Source organism: Podarcis bocagei, assembly GCF_964188305.1.
Source record: "Podarcis bocagei genome assembly, chromosome: 15".
In the NCBI taxonomy this organism is placed as follows: Eukaryota; Metazoa; Chordata; class Lepidosauria; order Squamata; family Lacertidae; genus Podarcis; species Podarcis bocagei.
The window spans coordinates 30,920,289-30,946,809 of record NC_138141.1 but is presented as its reverse complement, the minus strand read 5'-3'; the positions used below and the strand labels follow the sequence as shown (position 1 = coordinate 30,946,809).

The following is a 26,521-nucleotide window of genomic DNA, read 5'->3' as shown; positions in this document are numbered from 1 at the left end:
GAACTGTTATAGAGGAGGCACATGAATAAAGGCCTCAGATGAAGAAGCTCAAGGTGGCAAACATGGTTCACCTCCTTCACATTTTATCCTCACCTCAACCCTGTGAGGTGGGTTAGACTGAGAGTAAGTGACTGGCCCAAGATCACTCCATTGTCGTGGGGATTTGAACCCTGGTCTCTCCCAGGTCCTAGTCAAACACTCTAATCAATACATCACACTGCCTCTCTTGAGACCAAGCTCTGGCCTAGTTTGGGCATCATGGAAAGTCAAACGTTTGATTGATTGATTGATTGAGTGAGTGAGTGAGTGAGTGAGTGGTTAAGTGATTGAGTGATTGAGTGATTGATTGATTGACTGACTGCATTCATATCTCACCTTTTCCTGCAAGGAGCTCAAGGTGACAGACATACTTTTCCTCCCCCCCCTCCCCATTTTCTCCCTACAACAACCCTGAGAGGTAGGTTAGACTGAGAGGCAGTGGCTGAGCTCAAGGTCGCCTAGTGAGATTCATGGCTGAGTGGTGGGGATTTGGTCTTCCAGGTCCTAGACCGACACTCTAACCACTATGCCATGCTACCTCTTGCCTCCAAATTTGAGATGAGTGGCTTTCCTTGCAGGCACAGCAGAACCAGCACAATCTAGGAAGGGCTCTGTTGGTTACCTTCCACGATGCCCCACGGATACAGCCTCCCACGGATCCGCCGGCCTTTCGTCTCCACCACCGTGTTGCTCCCAATGACGGCGAAAGGGATGCTCTCCTGGAAGAGAACAGGGGCAGTCAGGGGCCTCGTGGCATTGCAAAGAACACAAGTGGCTGTTTGCAAAATATTAGGAGCACAGAAACAGGGAAGGGATGGCTCAGGCGGTTTCTGGCCTGGGTCACTATGAAAAGCATTCATTTGTAAATCTGCTCCATCCATGTTTAAAAAAATATATATATTTATATTCCACCTTTAAGGAGTCCAAGGTGGCATATATGAGTCTCCTGCACCTCCTCATTTAATCTACACAACAACCCTGTGAGGTTGGTTAATCTGAGAGGCAGTGACTGGCCCAAAGTCACCCAGTGAGCTTCAGGGTTGAGTGGGATTCAAACCCGGCTCTCTCAGGTCCTAGTCCAACACTCTAACCGCTACACCACCCCTGGCTCTCCATTTCCACCTTAACAGAATGTTAAGTGGTCATGGGGTGTAGCTCAGTGGCAGAGCATCTGCTTGGCGTGCAGAAGGTCTCAGGCTGAAACCTGAAACCCTGGAGAAGCTGCTGCCAGTCTGGGCAAAGAATACTGAGCTAGATGGGCCAGTGGTTTAACGCCATATAAAGCTGAATTCCAATGTTCTTACATTTACACACACACACACACACACACACACACACACGTATAATGTTCAGTATTTAAACAGGCATTTCAACACATATTTTTTCACAAAATATATCCTCCCCCTCACCTTGAGGGCTTGATCCTGAAGCTTGAAATCCTCATCTTCATCCGAATCACATTCAGGAAACTGGTAGATGCGGATCCCAAACTGATCAATTTCATCGCGGATCTGAAGAAGAGGAACTTAAAATTTATACACAGCTCAATTATAAACAGCAAACAAACTTCAAAGCACTTTACAACAACAAAAATATTTTTAAAAAATTTAAATTGCCGATAAGAAAAACTAGCAACAACCATCTAAGACATTCGAAAAGTTGAAATAACAATAGACTCTAAAAGCAGATTAAAACTTGCTTCAGCTTTCTAAACGTTTTGGTGGGCTTGTCTAAACAAAAATGTTCTGAGCAGGTGCCGAAAAGAGGGCAGTGAAGGTGCTTTGCCTGACATCAAGAGGCAGGGAGTTCCAAAGTGTAGGTGCCATATGACTAGATCCGGGTTCTAACAAATGCAGAACGAGTATTACGTGGCATCTGTTCCACCAGCTGAGTGGGTGTGCATGGGGTAAACAAATCCCCAGAATCCTAGAACTGTAGAGTTGGAAGGAACCCAAAGGGTGATCTAGTACCCACTGCATCTGGTTGGCCACTGTGAGAACAGGTTGCTGGAGCAGATGGACTCCCTTTGCCCAATAGTAGCCATGAGGCTCTCCAGATGCTCCTCTGGCTGGCGTGAGAGGATCTCAGCTCACAGCAGATATCCTGGGACAAAGGCGCTTCTCCTGAACTTCCCACCGCCCGGGAAAGTAGGCAGGCCCACCAGGAAAAAGGTTTTTAAATATACTTTTAACAAAAAACCAGAGGCGTTTTTGTTAGGTATATTTGGAGACGAAATTCCTAAAAAAGATGTAAATTTGTTTATGTATGCTACAACGGCAGCAAGGATACTTTTGGCCCAGAAATGGAATCAGCAGGAACTTCCAACAATGGAAGAATGGCAGACTAAGATGATGGAATATGTAGAATTGGCAAAGCTGACGGGGAAGATCCGAAATCAGTGTGACGAACTGTTTGAAAAGGACCGGAGTAAATTTATACAATATATGAAAGAAAACTGTAAACATTTGAAAACGTTTGTAGGTTTGAGTTGAAATATTTTGTAATATTGGGACCTGGTTTACATTTAAAGAGGTAAATTTTATTAAGAAAGAAAGAAGGTAAATAAGCGGTGATAGAAATGCTAAGATGTACCGTATTTTTCGCTCTATAAGACGCACCAGACCACAAGACACACCTAGTTTTTGGAGGAGGAAAACAAGAAAAAAAATATTCTGAATCTCAGAAGACAGAACAGCAAGAGCGATCACTGTGCAGTGAAAGCAGCAATCCCTCTTGCTTTCCTGGCTTCTGGGATAGCTGCGCAGCCTGCACTCGCTCCATAAGACGCACACACATTTCCCCTTACTTTTTAGGAGGGAAAAAGTGAGTCTTATAGAGCAAAAAATACGGAAGTGATTATTTATGAAAGCCAGAGAGTGAGATGGGGGAAAGTTGAAGCTCAGTTTGAGCATTGTTTTTTGGTTATAATATTATGTAATGGAATGTGATTATGGTAAAATGTAAACTCAATAAAAATTATTATTAAAAAAAATAAGGTCCTCATCTCCCCTCCCCGCTCCCAATTCCTCACCTTGTTCTTCATCCGCTCAATCTCAGAAGGCATGAGAGTGTCCGCTTTGGCTAGAACGGGAACAATGTTGACCCGCTGGTGGAGAGCCTTCATGAACTCGACATCTAGCGGCCGCAGCCTGCCAAGGAGAGACAACACAAGTCTCAAGTGTACAGCGCGCACACACACACACTGTTTGGGGAAGACTCAGTGGCAGAGCAACATGCAGGACATCCCAGATTCATTCCCCAATGGTTTGGAGACACTCCTGCCTGAATCCCTGGAGAGCTGCTGCCAGTCAGTGTAGACAAAACTGAACAAGAGGCGCCAATGGTCTGACTAGCATAAGGCAGCTTCCTAATTAATCCAGCTCTCTCTTCTTAACCATGAGGACTAGAATCTTTGTTTTTAGGGGAAGGTCTGCAGCTCAATGGTAGAGCTTGGGAGACAGACCCCTGCCTGATAATCCTGGAGAGCTGCTGCCAGTTAGTGTAGACAGCACTGAGCAAGACAAGCCAATGGTCAGACTCAGTATAAAGCAACTTCCTGTGGCCCTAGGCTTAGGTTCTGTTTAGCTTTTTTATTGTGGTTTATAAAAATTTCAAAACACAGTAAGGAAAACTTCAAAATTGTATTTTCTTTGCTGCATAATGAGCCCAGGTCCAAGATGCACACTGAGGCCTTAGCTGATTGTTTTGCAACATCAACAAGTTTTGTCTTTCTACTCAAATTATTTCATTGAATCGTAGAATTGTGAAGCTGGAAGGGACCCCAAGGTTCATCTAGTCCAACCCCTCATGGCTTGGACGTTTTGCAACAATTTGGGACAGATCCGTCAGTCTCAGCTTCTCATCTGCCCAATTTTTAGTCGAGTTCTGCAATCATCCCATGCCCCTCCCAGAGCCCAGGCAGGCCAGACTCAGCTCGTACCCATGGCCAAAGGGCGAGATGAAGTAGAGGCAGCAATGGACGCGGTTGTCCAGGATGTTCTTCCGGTTCAGGCCGCTCTCATCCCGGAAGTACTGTTCAAACTGCTGGTCTACATAGTCAGCCACCGGCTTCCAGCTGCAGAGGGAATTGGGCAGGCTTTAGAGAGCAAAGAGTCCCCAACGTGGTCCCACGGGCACTAGCGTGCCCACCAGCGTTTCCCATGGTGCCCACAAAAGGTCTGAGTAAATATCCTGAGTTCCCCCAGCCCCGTACCTAATCAGAGTCTAGGCAAGTCATCTGCCATGGCTTTTGTATTTATTTGTTTCTTTGTTTGCTTACCTGCTTCTCTACTGTTATTATAATCATATTTTTGTCTGTTTTTACCATAGCAACTCAAAGCGGCTTACAACTATTTTAAACAAACCAACACAAGCGGACATTAAAAGCAACATTTTAAAAAATCTAAAAGACAATTGCGTTCTGAAAAATTAGATTAAAACATTTCGCCCGAATGAAAAGGCCTTAGATAATTAAAAACCAAAGACCTGGTGAAAAAGGAAAGCTTTGTATTTCCTATTTTATATTTATATTCATAATTTAGATTTATATTCCACCTTTTTCTTTCCAATGAGCTCAAGCTGGAGTACATCACTCTCTCTTGCTCCTCATTTAATCCCCACAACAACCCTATGAGGTTGGTTAGGTTGAGAGGCAGGGGCTGGGCCTTCAAGGTCACCAAATGACCTTGAAGGCCAAGTGAGGATTTGAACCCTCGTCTCCCAGGTCCAATTCCGACACTCTAACCAGTACACTATGCTGGCTCCCTTGGCTTCTGTAGTTTCCTATCCTGAGCAATGGGGAGGACTAGGGTGACAGCCATTTTTTAGAAAGATCGCCAAAATCTGCACTTCCAGCAAAGGTTGCCATGAGTCCAGATTTTCCCGGACATTTCTATGATTTTTGCCCGGACGGAATTTCTGAATTTCACAGGGCTGCCTGTGAAGACGGTTCATAAACTTCAGCTAGTGCAGAATTTGGGCAGATTACACCGATCCTGGTCCAACTGCACTGTCTACCAATTAGCTCCAGGCCCAATTCAAACTGGTGGTTTTGACCTATAAAGCCTTAAACAGCTCAGGACCACAATACCTCAAGGACCGCCTCTTTCCAGACAAACCTACCCAGACCCTGAGATCATCTTCTGAGGCCCCTCATGGCAACATGAGAACGGGCCTTCTCTGCAGTGGCTCCCCGTTCGTGGGATGCTCTCCCCAGGGAGGTTCACCTGGTGCCTTCGTTATACATCAAAAACGTGACATCCAATACCCTTTTAAAATGTGTTGGGGAGGGGAATTTATTGGTTTTTTAAAAAAATATATGATGTCTTTTCTGTTTTTATATTGTGATTTTATGTTGTAACCACCCTAAGACTTGTGGGTATAGGGCAGTATACAAATTTAATAGGTAGTTAGCTAATAACAATAACAACAACAACAACAACAACAACAACAACAACAACAACAACAACAATAATAATAATAATAATAATAATACAGTTGTACCTTGGAAGTCAAATGGAATCCATTCCAGAAGTCCACTCGACTTCCAAAATGTTTGGAAACCAAAGTGTGGCTTCTGATTGGCTGCAGGAAGCTCCTGCAGCCAATCAGAAGCTGCGGAAGCCCTGTTGGACATTCAGGATCCAAAGAACGTTCGCAAACCAGAACACTCACTTCTGGGTTTGAGGCGTTCGGGAGCCAAAACATTCAAGTACCAAGGTGTTTGGGATCCAAGGTACAACTGTAATAATAATAATAATAATAATAACAATATCCCCAAATGAACCTGTTTCGCTGGCAGATCAAAGCACTGCAGCTCTCGCCTGGGATTTACCTGCCTCACAGCCAGTTAGACTTTGTCTTCCACATATTATTTTTATCCCTCCTTGGCCCCCACCCAAAGGTCAATGGCTTAATGGGATTCCCTCCACGCAGCTCTGCTGAGAAGCTGCCAGGGCTAATTCCTCTCTGCTGCTCTGCTGCCCCCCACCCCCCTGGGAGGTGGCCGTACCACTCTGTGTTGTTCAAGGCATCTCCAAAGCCTGGCGTGTCCACGATGGTCAAGCGCAGTTTGACGCCCTTCTCCTCAATGTCCACCACATGCTTGGTGATCTCCACCGTCTGGAGGATCCGTTCTGGCCGTGGGAAAGACGGAAGGAGGGAGTTCAGAACTGGGGGGGGGGTGAGGAGGGGGAGCAGGGGGCCCAGAGGGAGTAGGAGAGGACATCTCACCCTCAAACCATGAGAATCCCTCTCTGGCAAGAACATAACCAACAAATCAGGGCAAGATGCGTCCAACCAGGTCAACGTTCTGGGTATAAGAAGCAGTGACCGTCCCATCCTCCTCACGGCTTCATCACCAGCATCTAAGTATTGGAGGTAGACTATTCCTAAACATGGAGGGTTTCTTCAACTGTCACAGATAGCAGCCGCTGGCTGGCATGACCTCCATGAGAACTGCCTTGCAGGCGTCTGCTGAGCCCAGAAAGGCCTGCAGCTCAGGGTTGGAGCACCTGCTTTGCATCCAGAAGGTCCCAGGTTGCATACCAGGTAGGGCTGGGAGTGTGTCCTGCGTGACACCCTGCTGCTGCCGGTCAGTGTCAACAATACTGAGATAGGTGGATCCATGGTCTAGCTTGATATATGTTGCTATGTCTTAAGGGAAAAGCCATAGCTCACTGGCAGAGAATCTGCTTGGCATGTAGGAGGTCCCAGCTTCCACTCCCACTGGCATCCTCCAGGTAAGTCTGGAAGAGATTCCTTGCCTGAAATCCTGGACAGCTGCTGCCAGTCAGTGCAGACAATACAGACCCAATAGCCTGACTTGGTAGAAGGCATTTTCCTATTCCATTGGGAGCCAGCCAGATTCCCCCTGTGTGGCCTAAGAGCAACATCCCCAACTGCTTCCCCAGTTTAGCACTTCCACTGTGTCCGAACAGGGGCAAAGGCTGGTTCAGAACTCCCACCAACAGACCTACCTTCGGCATTTAAGAGTTTGCGGTCTTTGTACAAGTCTGTGAGGAAAAGGCTGTTCACCAGGGTGGACTTCCCAAGCCCGGCCTCTCCTGGGAAGAGAAAGTGGAGAGGGAGCAAGCAAGATCACTCAACAGGAAGGTGGATCCTTAAGAATCAGACTTTGGGGAAGAAAAGGAAAAGTGCAGACCAATGATAGCTTTTTAAATAAAGAGAACAACCTCAGGCCATGTTCAAGGTGGTACTATTTATTATTAAAAACTTGGGACCAGTTTACATTTGAGGTCGCCTTATCCCATATGCGTCCACTTGACTGTTTTGATCTGGCCCTGTTACAAGTGCCACATAATATTCTTCCTCATTTGTATGAACCTGGTCATTTCGTGTGGCAGAATCTACACTTTGGAACTCCCTGCCTATTGAGATCAGGCAGGCGCCTTCGCCATACTCTTTTCAACACCTGCTAAATACATTGGATATCCACAAGTTCTAGTGTCATGGGGGGATGACCTTTCTCTATCCTTTTTTCTCATGCCATGCCTAATTCTACACATTTCCATCATGTCTTCTTCTACTCACTTTTCCTCTCACCTTGAAAGCCCATTTCCTCATAAGGGAGTTACTAGTGTGGATAACTATGAGGGAAAAGGTTAAGGCATCCACCCTGGGGTGGCAACTTTGCCCTCTGATGTGCCCCCATCCTCTGCTGGCCGCAATTTCCATCCTGATCTGGTACTGGCCAGAACGCAGTCCCCGGAAGGTCTGTGAACCACCCAAAAGTGCGTTGGAAGTGCTCCTAAACGTACAGCTTCAACATAAGTTGGCAGAGAGCTTGAAACTTGATAGCCTGTTTCAATCAGAATTCATTGTTGTGCATTGCACTGGCTCTACCTTGAAATATTCATGCGTAATTGAGAAGGCGGGAAGTGGGAACAGCTGCCCCCCCCCCTCAAGTGCCCTGGTGGTACCTGCAACCATGAGGGTGAAATCGAAGCCTTTCTTCACAGACTTCCGGTGGACTTGATTGGGGAGCGTGGCAAAACCCACATACTCTTTGTCGTCCTGGAGGGAGGGAGAGAAGGAAGGAAGGAAGGAAGGAAGGAAGGAAGGAAGGAAGGAAGGGGAAATGTGTGGTTAGAAGAATCTCAGAATTCCAAACAGCTGGAGCAAGTCAGTCCAAACCACTTCTTCATATACTTCTTGTTATTTACAGCCCATCCTGTCCTTGAGAGGCCTGGCCTGGTAAAAGGTTTGAAAGAAACTGCAACAAAAATCATATGCTATATATTGCCTAAGAGAGAAACACCACCTGACTGGACAGTCCTACACGCATCCACTCTGAAGAAAATCCCATGGAGTTTAATGCTATATTTCTACCATCTCCAGCGAGGTCCTCCCAGAGATTGCCCGTGAGATTTATCAGTTTATTTAGAACACTTCCTAGCCACCCTTCAGCCAAAGCTTCCACCAAGGCAGGGTGGACAAAAGGAGATTAATTCGCAGGATGCAGGAACGCTGGTTGAAAAACACGTTAACATAACAAATGACAGGAAGGCAAAAGAACGCATATGCCACACCCACGAAAGCTAAGCGCCCGCCATTTTAAGAAATCTAAACTGGGTTGAGGAACCTACACTCAGAAGACGGGGCAAGCTTATTTTCTGCCACTCCAGAGGTCAGGACCCATACAACCGTACTCAAATGACAAGAAGATTCTGACTAAACATTAGGAAGGGCAAGAGCTGATTGGAGGTGGGGCGGACTACCAGGGAAGGTGGAAGACTCTCGTTTCTTGGAGGTTTTGAAAGAGAGGTTGGCCATCTACTGGCGATTCCTGCATTGCAGAGGGTTGGTCTGGATAACCCTTGGGGGTCCCTTCCAATTCCACGGTTCTATGAATCTCAGGCGATGAAGCCAAATATGCCCACCTCAACGCCAAGACGTTTGGAGCTGGTTGTGTATGGGAAGCTTGAGAGAAGGAAAGCCAAAGTGAGATCCGGGAGAGGGGGTGTTTACCATACCTCATCAGACTCATAGGGGTCCAGCCTGCCCCAGGGGCTTCTGGGACGGGACGGGCTGGGGGGCGTTGGAGCGGCCATGTGCTGCTTCAGATCCAGAGGCCGCGGGCGGTGGAAGCCCTTCTGCTCCTTCTCTTCCGAGGCCTCGTCGGGGAGGGTCCTGAGCGCCGCACTGGGGAACATCTCGGGCTCTGCGCCGCCACCGCGGCCCCTGTCCTTCCAGGCCTCTCCCGGCTCCACACGGCGGAAGCCCTCCTCAGCCGGGTAGTCGTTGAGGAAATGGACCAGCTCGGCCTCCTCCGAGTCTTCCTTCAAGAGGTGCTTTATCTGAAGCAGCAGAGGAAGAGAACAGGAAATGCACGTAAACACAGGGTTTAAAACGGGGGTCTATTATGGGAGTAAAATGTGGGGGTCACAACCCTTAAAACCTGCTTCCAGTTTTCTGAGGTTAAAGAACCACACAGGTGGTATCGCCCTCCTTTGCAAATGTCCTTCCAAAACAGGTAATTGTTGGATGGGTTGCGATAAACATGGTACATGTTTATTGTGGGAATATAAATTGGCAAAAGATTTTTGGAATTTAATTTTGACAGAAATGATTAATATTACTATAGAGACTATAGGTTTGTTGTCCACAATCAATGCTACTGAATATTTTTGATGATACCAATGTAGATATATAGTCAAAAGAATTGGTCTTATAATGATCTTGGCAGCTCAAATAGTTATGGCAGCACAATGGAAAACAGTCCAAAATCTTACACTGGACACTTGGTATAACTCTGGAATACAGCTAGAATGGAGAAATTTATGCATAATTTAATATTTCAACAAGGACCAGAACCTCAAGGCGCTTTTTAATATGATTTAGCATTCCTTTGTTATGCAGCAAAACCATTAATTTCAAGGCAACCCTCATCACAAGCCTGGAAAATCTGGAACTATGCTTGATAATCAGAGAACGCTAATATTTTTTTCTTGGATTTGGCTATTTTAACACATGTGCAACTGTACTCATTCTATGCGCCTATTTTATAGTTTTGTTTTCCATCTTTTGATTTTCATCTGTTGTTATAACAGTTCTCTCAGTTTTATGTACATTATTAAATGAAACAAACAAACTTTATAAAAGGGGGGGGGGAATGTGATCTGTTTATTTTCCTGATCTTGGTGCAATGAACTTTCTTCAAACTTTCTTTCCAACCAGGGCCGGCTCTAATGTTAGGGAGAGGGAAGCAGCTGCCTCAGGCGGCAAAATGTGAAGAGGTGGCAGTGAAGTCTGCAGAACGAGGCACCACTTGCACTGTGCAATACTCCCCTGAGCTAGCATTGCACTCCCTGGTGTGGACGACGACACTGCCTGGTCACTATTGTTGAAGTCAGATACAACTATCAGTCACATTACCTACAGCAAAATGTCTTGGGCCAATGTCACTTCTAGCTACCTGCAGCCTTCAGATCATGACACGACTTTTGTTTAGGAAGCCCCACTGCCAATTCATGTCATGTCTCCCAAGTGTTGTAGCCACAGCAACCCTGACAGACCTCTTTTTTTCTTTTTGTTCCATTCAGGAGTCTTGCAAACACTGGGTCTGCCAAGATCGCATCTTGGCTCATTTCCCTGCTCCCATCTCCCAACCCGAAGATACCAAAATGTAACTTCATTCTATCTTACTATATAAATAAAATTGGAAGGCTCTTATCACACGGCAGTTTCCGTAGCTGCCAATAGGGGGCCGCACCAACTCCAGCATTATGACAGAGCAGCACGTAAGAGAGGGCACAGCCATCGTTGCTAGTAGCCTTTGACAGCCCTCTCCTCCTTGAGTTTGTCTAGTCCCTTTTTTAAGGCATCTAAGCTGGTGGCTAAGGGACGCGGGTAGTGCTGTGGGTTAAGCCACAGAGCCTAGGACTTGCTGATCTGAAGGTCAGCGGTTCGAATCCCCACAACGGGGTGAGCTCCCGTTGCTTGGTCCCTGCTCCTGCCAACCTAGCAGTTCGAAAGCACGATAAATAGGTACTGCTCCGGTGGGAAGGTAAACGGTGTTTCCGTGTGCTGCTCTGGTTCGCCAGAAGTGGCTTAGTCATGCTGGCCACATGACCCAGAAGCTGTACGCCGGCTCCCTTGGCCAATAAAGCGAGATGAGTGCTGCAACCCCAGAGTCGGTCACAACTGGACCTAATGGTCAGGGGTCCCTTTACCTTTAAGCTGGTGGCTATCACTGACCCCTATGGGAGCAGGTCCCACAGTTCAACTATGCGCTGCGTGAAAATGTACTTCTATGATTGTATGATTCCTTTCATGTGTCCTGAATCTTCCAACATCCATCTGCAATGGATGTCCCGAGTTCAAGTGTTATGAGAGAGGGAGTAAAACTTTTTTTCTAGACACTTTCTCCATGCCATCCATAATGATAACCTATGGAGGGCCACAAGGCCTCTATCCCTGATGAACGCAAACCCACAGTGGTGACCCAAACCCCAGCATTAAACTCCATAACAATAATACCATAGCAGTGCAGCGTTTATATCGATGCCCGTCGCCAAAATTGGGGTGGAGGCAGAGAAATGACAGGGAGCAGAAGGAAACATGTAGCTACAGTCAACTTTGCATGCACCCCTTAATTCTGGAATTAATTCCAGATATTCTCCAGCTTAAATTCATACTCATAGAATTATAGATTTGGAAGGGACCCAAAGGGCCATGCAGGAATCACAGCTAAGTTGAGGAAGAGCCAATGAGAGGAACAGGGAAGGAATGCAACGGGAAAATCCATGGTGCTTATTTGCATCTTCCAGACATAAAGAACCGTTGGGTCAATCAAGAAAGGAAAGTGTGGGTTAGGCCGCAGGAGAAGCTGCAACAGCTTGAGTCAGGGGTCCATGGAGGAAAATCCAGAAGGCTCCCTCTCCCCACATGCCGAGGTCTTACTGCTTGCTCCCTGGGGATCCTGGCAGGTTCTTCCGGCTGCCCAGGGAGGCCAGAATCAGCACCCTCCTCTCCTGGGGCACCAGCAAAGGGCATTTCTGCTGGGCAGGGTTGGGTCTCTGTGAAGTCATCCTGGGCTGGCAAGGTCTCTTCCACCTCTGCAGCCTGAGTCGAGAGTACAGGGCAGGGCACAGGAAGAGAGGCGAGAGAAGTGGTTGGGACGGCAAAAAAAGAGGGACAGAAACCAGAAGATGGAGCAAAGTTAAAGCAGCTGGAAATGTCCTGGACCCAAACCACACACCGGGGGGAGCGAAGGCAAGAGGATGTTTTCATTCCACGATGGTTGTTGTCGTAGATCAAGAACCAATTGCAACCCTCCAGATGTTTTGAACTCCAGCACTTGTCATGCCTGGATCTGAGCCTTTTGTCCCTTTTCGAATCGTAGAACTTTAGAGCTGGAGGGGACCCCAAGGGTCATCTAGCCCAACCCCCCGGCAATACAGGAATCACAGCTAAAGAATCCCTGAAATGTGGCCACCCAACCTCTGCTTAAAAACCTCCACCACCTCCCAAGGGAGTTCTTGCCACCAGAAAGCTGTTCCTAATGTTGAATCTCCTTCCTTGTCATTTGAATTGATTGGTTTGGGTCCTCCCCTCTGGAGCAGCAGAAAACAAGCTGGCTCCACCTTCCATGTGACGGCCCTTCCAGTATTTGAAGCTGTCTCTCCTGTAACCATGCCATGCCGAGTTTTATAAACTTCCACCATGTCACCTCTTACTCTGCTTCTTCACCTAAGTCCTTCAGTTAGAAAACCTCCTCCTTGCCCCCATTCCCTTCGAACATTTGTTGCTGCTTTACACCAAATCAGACAATGGGCCCATCTACCTCAGTACTGTCCCCACTGACCGGCAGCAGCTCTCCACAATTCCAAAGGGAGGACTTTTTCTCAGCCCTATTCAAAGATGCCCAGGAACAGACCTGGGACTGTCTGCATGTAAAGCTATACTATTATACTATTCAGATCATTTGTTCATCTAGTTCAGAGGTCAGCCACCTTTTTCAGCCGTGGGCCCGTCCACCGTCCCTCAGACCATGTGGTGGGTCGGACTATATTGGGGGGGGGGGGAATGAACAAATTCCTATGCCCCACAAATAACCCAGAGATGCATTTTAAATAAAAGAACACATTCTACTCATGTAAAAACACGCTGATTCCCGGACCATCAGCCGGATTAAGACGATTGGGCCGCCCATGGGCCTTAGGTTGTCTACCTCTGATCTAGTTCAATGCTGCCTACACTGACTAGGCAGAGGCAGCTCTCCAAAGTTTTAGGCAGGGAATCTCTCTCTGAGCCCTACCTAGAGGTACCAAGGATTGAATCTGGTACCTCCTACATGCCACATAGATGCTCTATCCCTGAGCAACAACACTTCCTATGTATAAAAAGAGAACTGTATACTAATCCGATCATTGGTTCATCTAGCACAGTGTTGTCTACACTGACTGGTAGCAGCTCTCCAGAGTCCCAGGCAAACTGTCCTTATCAGCTGGAAATGGTGGGGACTTTTTTCATGCTTTGCGAATGCAGGATGGGCCCCCTCTGCCCAAAAAGAGGTGGCTGTTGCCATTTGACGCAGGACTGGCAGGAGAGGCGGCGAGCCTCAGCCGTGGGGTGGGGCAAGGCCAGAACGAGGTCAGGATGGCTCCCTCCTCTCCCCCCCCCAACAGTGCACCATCTGGAGAGGGGCTCTGCTCATCCACCCTAATCAATTTCACTCATTATGTCTGCCTAATTGCCGCGTCCCAGATCCCAGCCAAACTCACCGACTCTGACCTTGGAGAGGTCGCAAAGTGGTGAGCGACTGCTTTAGGCCCATGCGGTTGAGCAACCAAACACACACCCGACAGATTCTGCGCTCCTGCTCTCTCTTCGAGCAGTACCTTCTTGCGAGAGCATCAAGCTTCTAGACCTCAGCTTTTTCCTCTCTACCTCTCCACCCCAGATTTCAGTCTCCTCCCTTTTGCAGTTTCCAGCACCTCTGCCTACTGGGAACCAGGCCCAATTGGGTCCATCAATGCATGAAATCCTAGTCAGAAAGAGTTAGGACCCAAACGGTGCTCTCTGCCTTTGCAATCTTCGGGGACTGGTATACAGAGGCACACTTCCTTTGAAAGAGGGAGAGCGTTCTAGCTAGTTGCCATTAATAGCCTTATGAACATAAAAAGACCCTTGCTGGATAAGGCCAGCGGCCCATTCAGCCCAGCATCCTGTTCTCACAGTGGCCAACCAGAGTCCCCAGTGGGAAAACCTCAAGCAGGACCCGGGTGCAAGGACACACTCCCCTCCTGCGACTTCCAGAAACTTGGTCTCAGAAACATCACTGCCTCCAGCTGTGGAGGCAGATCTCAGCCACAATAGCCCTCTCTGTGAATTTTTCCAATCCTCTTTTCAAAGCCATCCAGGTTGGTGGCCATCACTGCCTCCTGTGGGAGGGAGTTCCACAGGACTTCCTTTTATCTGTCCTGAATCTTCCAACCTTCTGCTTTCATAGGATGTCCCTGAGTTTCTATTGCGGAAAGGGAGAAAGACTTTATCCACTTTCTTCATGTCATGCATAATTTCTTAACACGTCCATCATGTCTCCTCTTCCTCCTTTTCTCTAAACTAAAAAGTCACAAACACAGAAACTCCACACCTCCCCCTTTCTTCTCACTGTCTACTGAATGTTGGTGTAAATTTCTAATGGACTTCTTGTGTGAGAGGCAATACATAAATCTAACTAATCTAATAAACAAAAGCCAATAATGTTTCCTGCAGTGAACAACCTTTCGCCAATGAACCATTTTCAAGACCCACTCTTGGAGCAGAATTCCCAGAATATGGTTAGTGCAGGCAAATCTGTCAATTTCAGTTTATCGTAGCTTCTCACTTGTACATTTCAGTTCTCCATAAATGCATGTCTGTTTGCGAACATATTTTTTTTTAAGTCCCTGTGAAAATCCATGAAAATTTCTCCTTCGTATGCAATTCTTGGCTAACACATTTTTGCAAAGCAATTTCTCTTCACATAATGCATCTTTGCTTGCAATTTTCACCAACAGATGCATTCTTATGCACACTTTGCCTTATATAGTATATTCAATTTTCTACACATTACTTGGCTGGAGAACTTCATTGCTTAAAACTCGAGGGGCGAATTTTGAAAGACGGTTGCAGTTCAGTTTGCACATTGTTTCCCAAAGTGCGAATTCGTTACGTCCACCTTTGAATGCAAACTAAATCGGATTTCCCCCCACGTCCCTAGTGAGGGCCACCACATGGACCACACATACCATGTACATCCCCTTAGGTTCCAGCATGAAAGAAAGGCAGGATATGAACATTTTAAAAATTGAATAACTGAATAAAAGTCGAGAGAGGCAGCTGCGCTCTGCAAAAGTGAGAGCCTGTGAAATGAGCTTTCATGGACCAGAACCAAAACCGCCGAGGCTCTCAGAACAAGACTCAGAAATGGCCACCGGTCAGGAATTCCTGCATTGCAGAGGGTTGGACTAGATGACTTTGGAGGTCCCTTCCAACGCTACAGTTATATGATTCCACTCAAAATCCTTAAAGGACATAAAGGACATATCTGCATCCAGCGTGCATGGGCTCATTTATTCACATAATTTAGGTCAGCTTCCAGAGGGAAAGTCAACCTGTAAGCAACATTAAATTTAAATGGGTGGGGTTGAGAAGGGCAGAAGATCGGGTGCAGAAAATCTCCCTACTATGCCCCTGGCCCCCAGAGGGTGGAGACTTTGCTTCCCTTGCCCCCCCCCCCCGAGCCCCAAAAGGAAAGAAGGTGCTGCCCCTGATAGTGCCAGATCCAGCCCCAGAAACTGGGCATCCTCCTCTCTGCCTGCTCAGTACCTTTTGATCATTCGTTGGCTCTGGGACGGACGAGGCCATTTTCCACTCTGATGCGAGATCTAGGCTGCAAATGGAATATTTTGCTACAGGGCTTGTCAGATCAGGGGAGAGTGCAGTGGGATGGGTGCGGGGGGGGGGGGGGAGAGAAAGAGCATGGCTTTCATTTGCATGGCCACATCCCAGCAATGGCTGCATGTCCTTCGACCCGCCGGGGGCAGCTGTTTTGGAACAGCATGCAATGGAAAGAGTTTCTGCCATTGGTGCTGGGTGGCAGAGGGCGGAGAGCCAGCGCTTACTGTCGGCTTCCATTCGTTCAGTTTGATTCCAAATCCTCTGAACGAACAATACAGGAGTGTCTCTGAGCATATGCAGAGTGCCCTGCACTTGCCAGTGAACTGGCCTCAGCCAGAAGAGCGCTAAAGTTTCAAAAGCGTGGAGCTATCAGGATTTGAATGTGGATCACATCCCTGGTCTCTGAATGCCCTTCTTCTAGCTGGAGAACTGAGTTAACAAGAACATAAGAAGCACCTACTGGATCAGGCCCCTGGCTCATCCAGTCCAGCGTCCTGTTCACACAACAGCCAACCAGATGTCTGTGGGAAATCAGCAAGCAGGACTGGAGGACAGGAGCACTTCTGGTAGCTGGCATTCAGAAGCATTGCTGCCTCCCAACTGTGGAGGCAGAGAATAGCCATTATGGCTGAGAGACACTGATAGCCCTCTCCTCCTCCATGATTTTGTCAAGTCCTCTTTCAAAGCCATCCAAGTTGGTGGCCATCACTGCTTCATGTGACAGTGAGTTCCACAGTTTAATAATGCGCTGCATGAAGAAGGACTTTCTTTTATCCGTCCTGAATCTTCCAGCATTCAGCTTCATGGGATGTTGACAAATTCTGGTGGTTATGAGAGAGGAAGGAAAACTTTTCTTGATGTGTTTTCTCCATTCCAGGAATCATTTTATAAACTTCTATCATGTCTCAGCATTTTTCTAAATTAAAAAGTCCCAAACACTGCTACTTTCCTTTATAGGAGAGTCATTCCATCCCGGTGATCATTTTGGTTGACCTTTCCCAAACCTTTCCCAACTCTACAATATTCTTTTTGAGGGGAGGCAGCCAGAACTGTACGAGGGGGAAACACTCTGCATATGCTCAAATGAGCTTGCAGGTGTGTTAAAGACCTCAAACATTAGAAACTCAGGTGTGAAGCCATCTTACAGGGTCAACAGGATGTCAGCTAGTTGCTTACAGCAGTCAGTAGGGAGGTCAATGCAATGCAATTCTCTTTTGAACAGCCAATTTAAATATTATTCATCCCTAGAAATCCTCGTCTCAGCATCAGCCAGCTTAGCCTATCAGCACATGAACTCAACCAGAAGCGAACGACATTGCAGAACTTGTTAGATCTGAGTTGCGAGGAAGGCTGTTGGCCCAATTCGCAAATATTTTTCTAGCTTGATTAAATCATATGCCTTTTAACCAAGTAGTTTTGAACCAGATGGATTTGATTTAAAGGCATGTCTGTACCAGCAAATCTCAATGATTTAGCTTTCTTGTTCAGATAAGAAGAGCAACAACGGATCAGACTGAGATCTACCTAGCCTAGTCTCCTGTTTCCAACGCTGCACAGCCAACTGCTTCTGGGAAGCCAATGAATTGGGGGGGTAGGTTAACAGCCCTCCACTGTTTTCTGACCCCCAGGATCCATTAAAATATTTTGCCTCTCCCCAAAGAGATCCTCAAAAAGGGGGACGAAAGAGTACAATGAAAAAGCTGTACTCTTTTCGCCAGCAGTGCTGAAGATCTGGAAAGTCTTGAGAAGCTATCCGCTGCCCCCAGATTTATTTATAAGTGAACTGTTGCTTCCGCCACACACACACACACAAACATGCATAGAATGCCTGGCTTGTTGCATGAGATTTTAAAATATATTGAGAATCTCTGGCATGAACTTCCGCGTGTTGTAGAAAGCCATGGGAAAATTACATGAGTGGTGGAGGTGCTTATTTATTTATTTTTCTCACGAAATTTATATATGGCATGGTTATTAAAAGGAGAAAAAAATGCACTCAAAGCTGTTCACAATAAAATTATCAATAAGAAGAATTAATAAGTATTTAAGACTTTATAAAAAGTAAAATAACAACAGACTAAAATTGATTAAAACTCGCAACAGCTTTCTAAACCTGTGGACAGGTTGCTCAAACAAAGATGTTTTCAGCAGGTGCCCGAATGGAGTAATAGGGAAGGCTGATTATCAATAGGCAGGGAGTTTCGAAGCGTAGGTGATGCCATGCTAAAATATCAAGTTCTTACAAATGTGGGGGGGTGTTGTGTGGCACCTCTAACAGTGGCAGTTCTGCTGATCGGAGCAGTCAAGTGGGCATCTATGGGGCAAGGCGGTCTTGCAGGGGTGGGTGGTGTGAGAATGACCCACTGCTTAGAAATAAACAAAGACCAGAAAGACAGAGAGCAAAGATCATTTCAGTGCAGAGACTGAACCAAAGCCTTCCTAAGAAAGATATTGGAAGAGCCCAACAGGGACAGGCTGAACATCCACCCCTTCTGATACCCCTGCTTCCAACAGGTGCCTCTAGGAAGTGGGCGTAAAGATAGCAGATCTCCTCCGTGGTTTAATCCCATCGCTTGGTATCCAGAGATAGGCTGCCTCTGAAGCTGGAGGTTCCATCACAGCCATTGTGAGATTCCCTTTCTTCCCCCTATGAATATGCCCAATTCTTTCATGCCTCTGGTGACCCATCCTATCTCACAGCCACGAATCCTGCACGTTTTTTACACACTGGGAGAAAGAGGCCCCTCCGTCTCACCCAGAGGATTTTGGACCAGCTCAAGTGTGTGATGAGAGGAAAACAATGTGGGATGCCCAAAGGGCGACTCAGGGTGGAGGTGATTGCCTCAAGGTGTCTCTCTCTCTCTCTCTCTCTCTCTCTCTCTCTCTCACACACACACACACACACACACACACACAAACACAAACACACACACACCTCGTTCCAGAGGGTGGCAAAATCAGGGCAAGAATCAGGGTGTCATATACATATACATATACATATACATATACATATACATATACATATACATATGTATATATACATCCTGCATTGATTCTGTGGGTCCCTATATTTCTACGATTCCCATGAAATGAAATTAAAAACCCCCATGTCCCAAAGAAGAATGTTTGTGTTGTTTGTGCAACTAGGCCAAGGTCTGGTTAATGTTGACGTTGCCTCCTTACTAATGCTCACTGGGTGACCTTGGGCTAGTCCTTCTACTCTCTGTGTGGCCTACTTCACAGGGTTGTTGTGAGGATGAAACAGTGGGGAGAGGAGAACCATCAACATCTCTTAGAGCTTTTTGGAGTGGGGAGGAGGGGGAATATAAATGTAAGAAGAAAAAAATGAATTGCTGGATGAGAACTTTGTGTGGATTTTGTATTGTCACGGTTTAAAAAATAATTCTGGCTTTTATGCTTTTTGTTCTGTTGCTTTCTGACTTTTTTGCTGCGTAAAGTGGCTGAGCGGCAGTGTGGCATAGCGGTTAGAGAGTTGTACTAAGACCTGGGAGAGGCCATGGTTCAAATCCCCCCACTCAGTCATGAAACTAGCAGGGTGACTGCCTCACTCCCTCACAGCCTAACCAACCTCACAGGGTTGTTGCGGGGGTTAAATGAAGAGGAAGAGAACCATGTATGCCACTTTGAGCTCCTTGGAGGAAAAAGTGGGAAATAAATACAATAAACTGATAAATAAATGGCAGAAATAGTATCAACAACAACTTGGGTTCACGGATTGCAATGAGTATCCACTTCTGGAGCATTTAAAATGCTTTAGAGCACAGCACATACAACACCCCTGCGAGGGAGGCTCACACACACACACTGTATCCATTCACCCCATATTCCAAGTGGTAAAACTGAGGCTGAGGAGAACAGATCCTTGCCTAAAACGAGCTAGACAGTTTGTGGCTGGTGCCAAGCGCAGTCCTGACTCATCCTCGTTTCTGCTACCTGGCGCGGAAGAAGGGGAACCCCCAATCTTACTGACTGAGAGGAAGCCCCCTCTCTACCCCCCTTACTCCAGATGCAGGAAGGACAGCATGTCTGGAATAAGGACCAGTGTTGCCTAGTGGTTAGAGCATCGACCAAGGACCTTGGAGAAGCTAGGGTTCAAGTCCCACTCAGCCATGAAGCTCACTTGTTGACCATGGTGACCAGTCCCCGCCTCTCAGTCCCTAACCTACCTCACAGGGTTGTTGTGAGAATAAAAGAGACCCCCCCCCCCATATGCCACCCTGAACTCCTGGGAGGAAAGTTGAGACAGAGATGCAATAAATAAATAAATAAATAAATAGTTTGACTTTCCGTGGTGTGCAAACTGGGCCAGAGCTCTACCTTAGAAGAGCCAGTGTGCTGTAATGGTTAGAGTGCGGCCCGGGGTTCAAATCCGCCTGCCGCTAAGAAACTCACTGGGTGGGTGACCTTGAGGATCAGTCACACTGCCTCTCAGCCTGTCCTACCGCACAGGGTTGTTGTGAGGGGAGGGAAAGACCACCTATGCCACCTTGAGCTCATTCGAGGAAAGAAGCTGGGGTGCGAATGCAGTAAATAAATAAATAAGCAGGCAGGCAGGCACTCTGCAGATGCTCAGTGTCTCCCTTTCCCCTGGCTGGAAAAAGCGCTAAAGAAGGTTATTTGTGGCCAAACCGGCCACGGAGAAGGGGGAGCTCCTACTTGTGCCTCCGAAATGCAGCTCTGGAGAGCCGCTCGGGGCAGAGGCCTGTCTACTTCTCTCCCCCCCCCCCACTTCCAAACCTCCCATCGGCGATGCGGCGGCGGCGCCCTGCATCCCTTCCCTGGAGCAGGGAGGGCGATGCCTCTCGGGGCAGCCGAGAACGCGCCGGCCACTTACGCAACCATCCGGATCCCGGCGAATAACGCCAGCCCGGCTCCGGAGTCACTCCGGATTGCCCCCGCCCGCTGCTCCAGGCGCGCACCCGCGAGGCTTACCATGGCAGGAGGAAGCGGCCGGACTGGATGGATGGATGGGGCCGGCAGGTGAGGTCTGCGGGGCTGGCTCCGTTCCTCTCCCAGCCGGGCGCCGGATTAGGGCAGCCGACCGAGGCAGGCAAGCAGGCAGCCATGTGACCGGCGGCAGGACGGGCGGGGGAGCCTCCCTGCCTGTCTCCCTCCCTCCCTCCGGGCCTCTGCGGCGGAGATCCCAGGACGCCAGAGTGTCTCTGGGCATGGGCAGTGGGCAGCGCTCCCTCTCTCTCTCTCTCTCGGAGCCAGCGTGGGACCCTCCGCGGCTCCAGAACGGGGCGGAGTCTCTGGGCACGTGCAGAGGGCAGAGTTGGCATTTGAACCCGGGGCGTGGGCTGATGCTGTTGAAAGGAGCAACGGGACGCCCCTGCTTCGGAAAGGAAGAGGCAGGATTGGAAGAAAGGGGGAGGGGAAAACAGGTGCTTTCGGGGGAAAGAGCATGTGCAGAGTGCAGAACTGCTGTAGCTGCCAGCGGAGTCCAGGGCCAACTGCAGATGCTCTGCCACCACTGAGCTAAGATTCCAGGCCTCATAGTTACAAGGGCTGCTTTAAAATAGGGAAACTGTACTAACTCAGACCTTTGATCTATCTAGCTCAGTATCGTCTACACCATGGGTAGGCAAACTAAAGCCCGGGGGCCGGATCCGGCCCAATTGCCTTCTAAATCCAGCCTGTGGATGGTCCAAGAATTAGCATGTTTTTACATGAGTGGAATGTGTCCTTTTATTTAAAATGCATCTCTGGGTTATTTGTGGGGCATAGGAATTTGTTCATACCCCCCCAAAAAATATATATATATAGTCTGCCCCCCCCCAAGGTCTGAGGGACAGTGGACCAGCCCCCTGCTGAAAAAGTTTGCTGAGCCCTGGTCTACACTGATTGGCAGTGGGTTCTCTAGGATTTGAGGTAGGGGATATTCTGCCTCCTACCAGGAGATTCCAGGGTTTCATTGAACCTGGAACCTTCTGCATGCAAAGCTACTGTTTAGCAACCTAGCAGCTCTAACCTACAGGACGTTACATCTGGGCTTCCAAAGCAGCTCAGGCTTAGCAAAGTTCTCTCGGTTTACCCTGTTGCTTTACTGCTTTAATTTGCCTCGTTTTACATTTTGCAAGCCTTTCAGGGTTAGTATAGCAGCACAGAAAAGCAGAGTACAGGTGCTGAAAGTAAACCATCTCGATCTGCAAATGGAGGCCACGACTAGAAGCTTTGCAGGTCATCGATCTGAGCTACCTGACGGGCTCGGGTTCAGCAAGGTTCACTGCGTGATGTGAAGGAGGCGGGAAAGATCAGGCCAAAATGAGGAGATCAGCAAAGTGGGCGGCAGGGATGAAAAGAGCAAGAGCTTTGAATCAGGGTGTTTCCCTTTCCGCTCTCGGAGAGCTGGCAGGACAGAGGACTCTGCCGCAAGGAAGCAAAGAACCGTGGAAGTCTAAATCTGTAGCCTGTCCACTGAGCGCCTTCCTCCAAGATCTGGGATTACTGAGGATTACCCTCTTAGGCCTTCCAGATCAGATGCATTTCTCTGCCACAGCAGCAACGTTGCTGGTGCGCCTTCCCCCTGGATTTGCAAGGCAAAACCCAGACTGGATAAGAGGGGGGAGAGGCAAGGAACAGGACAGACATGGTAGAAGTTTGCAAAATTATGCTTGGAGAGAGCAGATAGAGAAAAGTCTTTCTTCCTCTCTCATAACACTAGATACCGTGGACATCCAATGAAGCTGAATGTTAGAAGACTCAGGACAGATAAAAGGAAGGACTTCTCCACACAGCACGGAGTTAATCCACGGAACTCACTGCCACAGGAAGCAGTGACGGCCACCAACCTGCATGGCCTCAAAGGGAGATTGGACATATCCATAGAGGAGAAGAGGGCTATCAATGGCTACTAGCCAGGATGGCTGTGCTCTGCCTTCAGTGGTGGAAGGCAGCAATGGTGCTCAATACCAGTTACAAAAAACCACAGCAGGGGAAAGAAACCTTGTAGTGGAGTAGAAGAGTGCGGGTGGGGGTGGGATTCACATCTGTCAATCAATGTGCCTTTTTGGTTTCAGACACCAAGAAGTTTACTTTGGTCAGAATCGAGTATACACTTCCAGAGTCTATGCTAAACACATTACTTCTGGTAAATGAGCCACCATAACCGCTGGAGGGCCGTGAAAATTTGTGTCCCAGGTTTTTTTTAGACTCATCTACCCAGGTACTAACGGGACGCGGGTGGCGCTGTGGTCTAAACCACAGAGCCTAGGACTTGCCGATCAGAAGGTCAGCGGTTCGAATCCCCGCAACAGGGTGAGCTCCCGTTGCTCAGTCCCTGCTCCTGCCAACCTAGCAGTTCAAAAGCACGTCAAAGTGCAAGTAGATAAATAGGAACCGCTCCAGCGGGAAAGTAAACGGTGTTTCCGTGCGCTGCTCTGGTTCGCCAGAAGTGGCTTAGCCATGCTGGCGACATGACCCGGAAGCTGTACGCCGGCTCCCTTGGCCAATAAAGCGAGATGAGTGCTGCAACCCCAGAGTTGTCTGTGACTGGACCTAACGGTGAGGGGTCCCTTTACCTTTATCTTCACCCAGGTACTATCTGCAGCCCAAAGGGCACATTGGTTGCAAGATGTGAGCTATACAGTATTGGCATTCTTTTCAGCTCTCCTACCTCACAACTTGTGTTCGAATCCTGCTTGCATGTTTCCCACAGGCATCTGGTTGGCTACTGTGAGAACAGGATGCTGGACTAGGTGGGCCATTGACCTGATCCAGCAGGGCTCTTCTTATGTTCTCATGCCAGGGCAACATCTCATGACTCTGGTGCTGCACTGCAATGGGGAACCCAGGATACTGCTTGAGCCAGGCCACTAGTCCATCTACTGTAGTTCAATGGTGTCAACACTGACTGGCAGCAACTTTCAGACAGGCCGTCTTTCCCCAGTCCTGTTTGGAGATGCCCTTGGGGATTGAACCTGGGACGGTCTGCATGCCAAGCAGGTGCCCAGCTGCTGAACTACGGCCCTTCCCCAATTTCTGCCATTCCGCACCTTTGCAAAATGTGCCCTTTTGCCAGAGGAAGAGCACACACCCTCCCTGGTGAAAATAGCCACATTTTGGCACCTGGTGTGGAAAAGGAGGGGGAAACCCACAGGCACATGTGTGCAGCACATTGTTATGCCCTGCTGTGCTCCTGTTGACCTCAGCAGGGCTTGCAGAGAGGAGGCCTTCCTAGAGGATGCTGCCTGCCAGATCCCAGCAGCTTGCCTCCCACTGTGCTCTGGCTCTTGAAATCTGTGGCTCTGGGCAGCTGCTTATCTACTTGCCTCGCAGCAGGGCTGGCCCTTGGAGAAAGGGAGAAGCCTAGCACCATCACAGGTGACAACCCCGGCAGCAAGTAAGGCCAGTTGGAAATCGGCTGCAGGTAGCAGAACACGGCAGGCAGCAAACAGCACATGGCGGTGTGCTGAAAATGCAGGAACAATCTCTCCAAAGCCGCCAACGGGGACGGCGTGCCGTAAAGAGCTGAACAGCCAGTTGGGAACTGTTCAGGGAGCCTGGCATGTGGGATGCTTGCAACAGATGCTTTGGCACACAGTGCCAAGAGGGGAGCTGGCAGTAGTCACAGTTGGAGGCTGTCAATGGCAGCATTTGGAGCCCGAGCAAATCAAAGTAGCACTTGCTGGGGAAGCGGGAGAAGAAATGGCAATCAACCCTGAAGCAGGTGGCATAAATCTTCTTTTGAGCAGCGAGCTTCACCATCCTTATCATCATCATAAAATTGGAGAGTTGGAAGGGACTTCCAAAGGTCATCTAGTCTAATCCTCTGCAGTGCAGGAATCACTACTCAAGAATCCCCGAAACATGACCAAACAGCCTAACCTTAAAACCTCCAACAAAGGACATTCCACCACCTTTGGAGGTTGTCCGCTCAACAGTCAAACGGCTCTTACTGTCAGAAAGTTCTTCCTAATGTTGAGTCAGAATCATTTGAATCTACTGGTTTGGGTTCTCTGGAGAAGAAGACAAGAAGATTGCTCCATCTTCCATGTGGCAGCCCTTCAGATATTTGAAGATGGCTCTCACATCACCTCTGTCTTCTCTTCTCCAGGCTAAACTTACCTAGCTCCCTTCACTGTGGCTTATAAATAAGGCTTGGTTGCCGGACCCTTGATCATCTCAGTTGCCCTCCTCTACACATGTTCCAGCTTGTCAATATCCTCCTTGAACCCAGAACTGATCACAGTACTCCAGGTATGGTCTGACCAAGGCAGAATAGAGCCGTACTATTACTTTCCTTGACCGGGATACTAGACTTCTGTGGATGCAGCCTGGAATAGCATTAGCTTTTCTGCTGCTGCATCACACTGTTGACTCATGTCAAGCTTGTGGTCTATTAAAACCCCTAGATATTTTCACATGTTCTACTGTCAAGTCAGGTGTCCCCCATCCTATATACTATCCAGAGCCCTGCTGGATTAGATACGCAACAAAGTTGGATTCTAGACACATCAAAAACCACTGTGAAAATGCTCTTTTTAAAAGCGTTTTGAAAAATATATGGAATTTGCCATAAGCTCACCATCTCCATCTAGTGTCACAATTGTAAAATGCACTTAAAATGTTAGATTTGCAGCTGTACAGTGGACGCTCGGGTTGCGAACATGATCCATGCGGGATGCACGTTCGCAACCCACAGCAGCGCATCTGCACACATGCGGGCTGTGATTCGGCGCTTCTGCGCATGTGCAAAGCGTGGTTTAGCTCTTCTGTGCATGCGCGACCGCTGAAACCCAGAAGTAACCCATTCCGCTACTTAGAATCATAGAATCATAGAATCATAGAATCATAGAGTTGGAAGAGACCACAAGGGCCATCGAGTCCAACCCCCTGCCAAGCAGGAAACACCATCAGAGCACTCCTGACATATGGTTGTCAAGCCTCTGCTTAAAGACCTCCAAAGAAGGAGACTCCACCACACTCCTTGGCAGCAAATTCCACTGTCGAACAGCTCTTACTGTCAGGAAGTTCTTCCTAATGTTTAGGTGGAATCTTCTTTCTTGTAGTTTGGATCCATTGCTCCGTGTCCGCTTCTCTGCAGCAGCAGAAAACAACCTTTCTCCCTCCTCTATGTGACATCCTTTTATATATTTGAACATGGCTATCATATCACCCCTTAACCTCCTCTTCTCCAGGCTAAACATGCCCAGCTCCCTTAGCCGTTCCTCATAAGGCATCGTTTCCAGGCCTTTGACCATTTTGGTTGCCCTCCTCTGGACACGTTCCAGTTTGTCAGTGTCCTTCTTGAATTGTGGTGCCCAGAACTGGACACAGTACTCCAGGTGTGGTCTGACCAGAGCAGAATACAGTGGCACTATTACTTCCCTTGATCTAGATGCTATACTCCTATTGATGCAGCCCAGAATTGCATTGGCTTTTTTAGCTGCCGCGTCACACTGTTGGCTCATGTCAAGTTTGTGGTCAACCAAGACTCCTAGATCCTTTTCACATGTACTGCTCTCAAGCCAGGTGTCACCCATCTTGTATTTGTGCCTCTCATTTTTTTTGCCCAAGTGCAATACTTTACATTTCTCCCTGTTAAAATTCATCT

General features: G+C 48.0%; 1 protein-coding gene across 4 annotated transcripts in view; it reads right to left on the bottom strand.

Annotated features, from left to right (window-relative positions):
* Positions 1-26,521, bottom strand: part of SEPTIN4 (septin 4) — a 57,349-nt gene that overhangs the window by 12,978 nt on the left and 17,850 nt on the right. For 2 of the 4 annotated variants that reach the window (XR_014002578.1, XM_081172944.1), the window contains exon 4: positions 9,232-9,356. Coding sequence is in view for 2 of the 4 variants with exons in the window: in XM_081172945.1 (XP_081029071.1) it covers positions 662-758; positions 1,449-1,550; positions 3,071-3,188; positions 3,980-4,114; positions 6,050-6,173; positions 7,017-7,103; positions 7,980-8,073; positions 9,033-9,356; positions 20,899-20,901 (1,084 nt within the window). In the remaining 2 variants the exon portion in view is untranslated. Of the gene's footprint in view, positions 1-661; positions 759-1,448; positions 1,551-3,070; positions 3,189-3,979; positions 4,115-6,049; positions 6,174-7,016; positions 7,104-7,979; positions 8,074-9,032; positions 9,357-20,898; positions 21,158-26,521 lie in introns of those variants that run through there. The other 2 variants (XM_081172945.1, XM_081172946.1) reach the window with 2 other exon arrangements.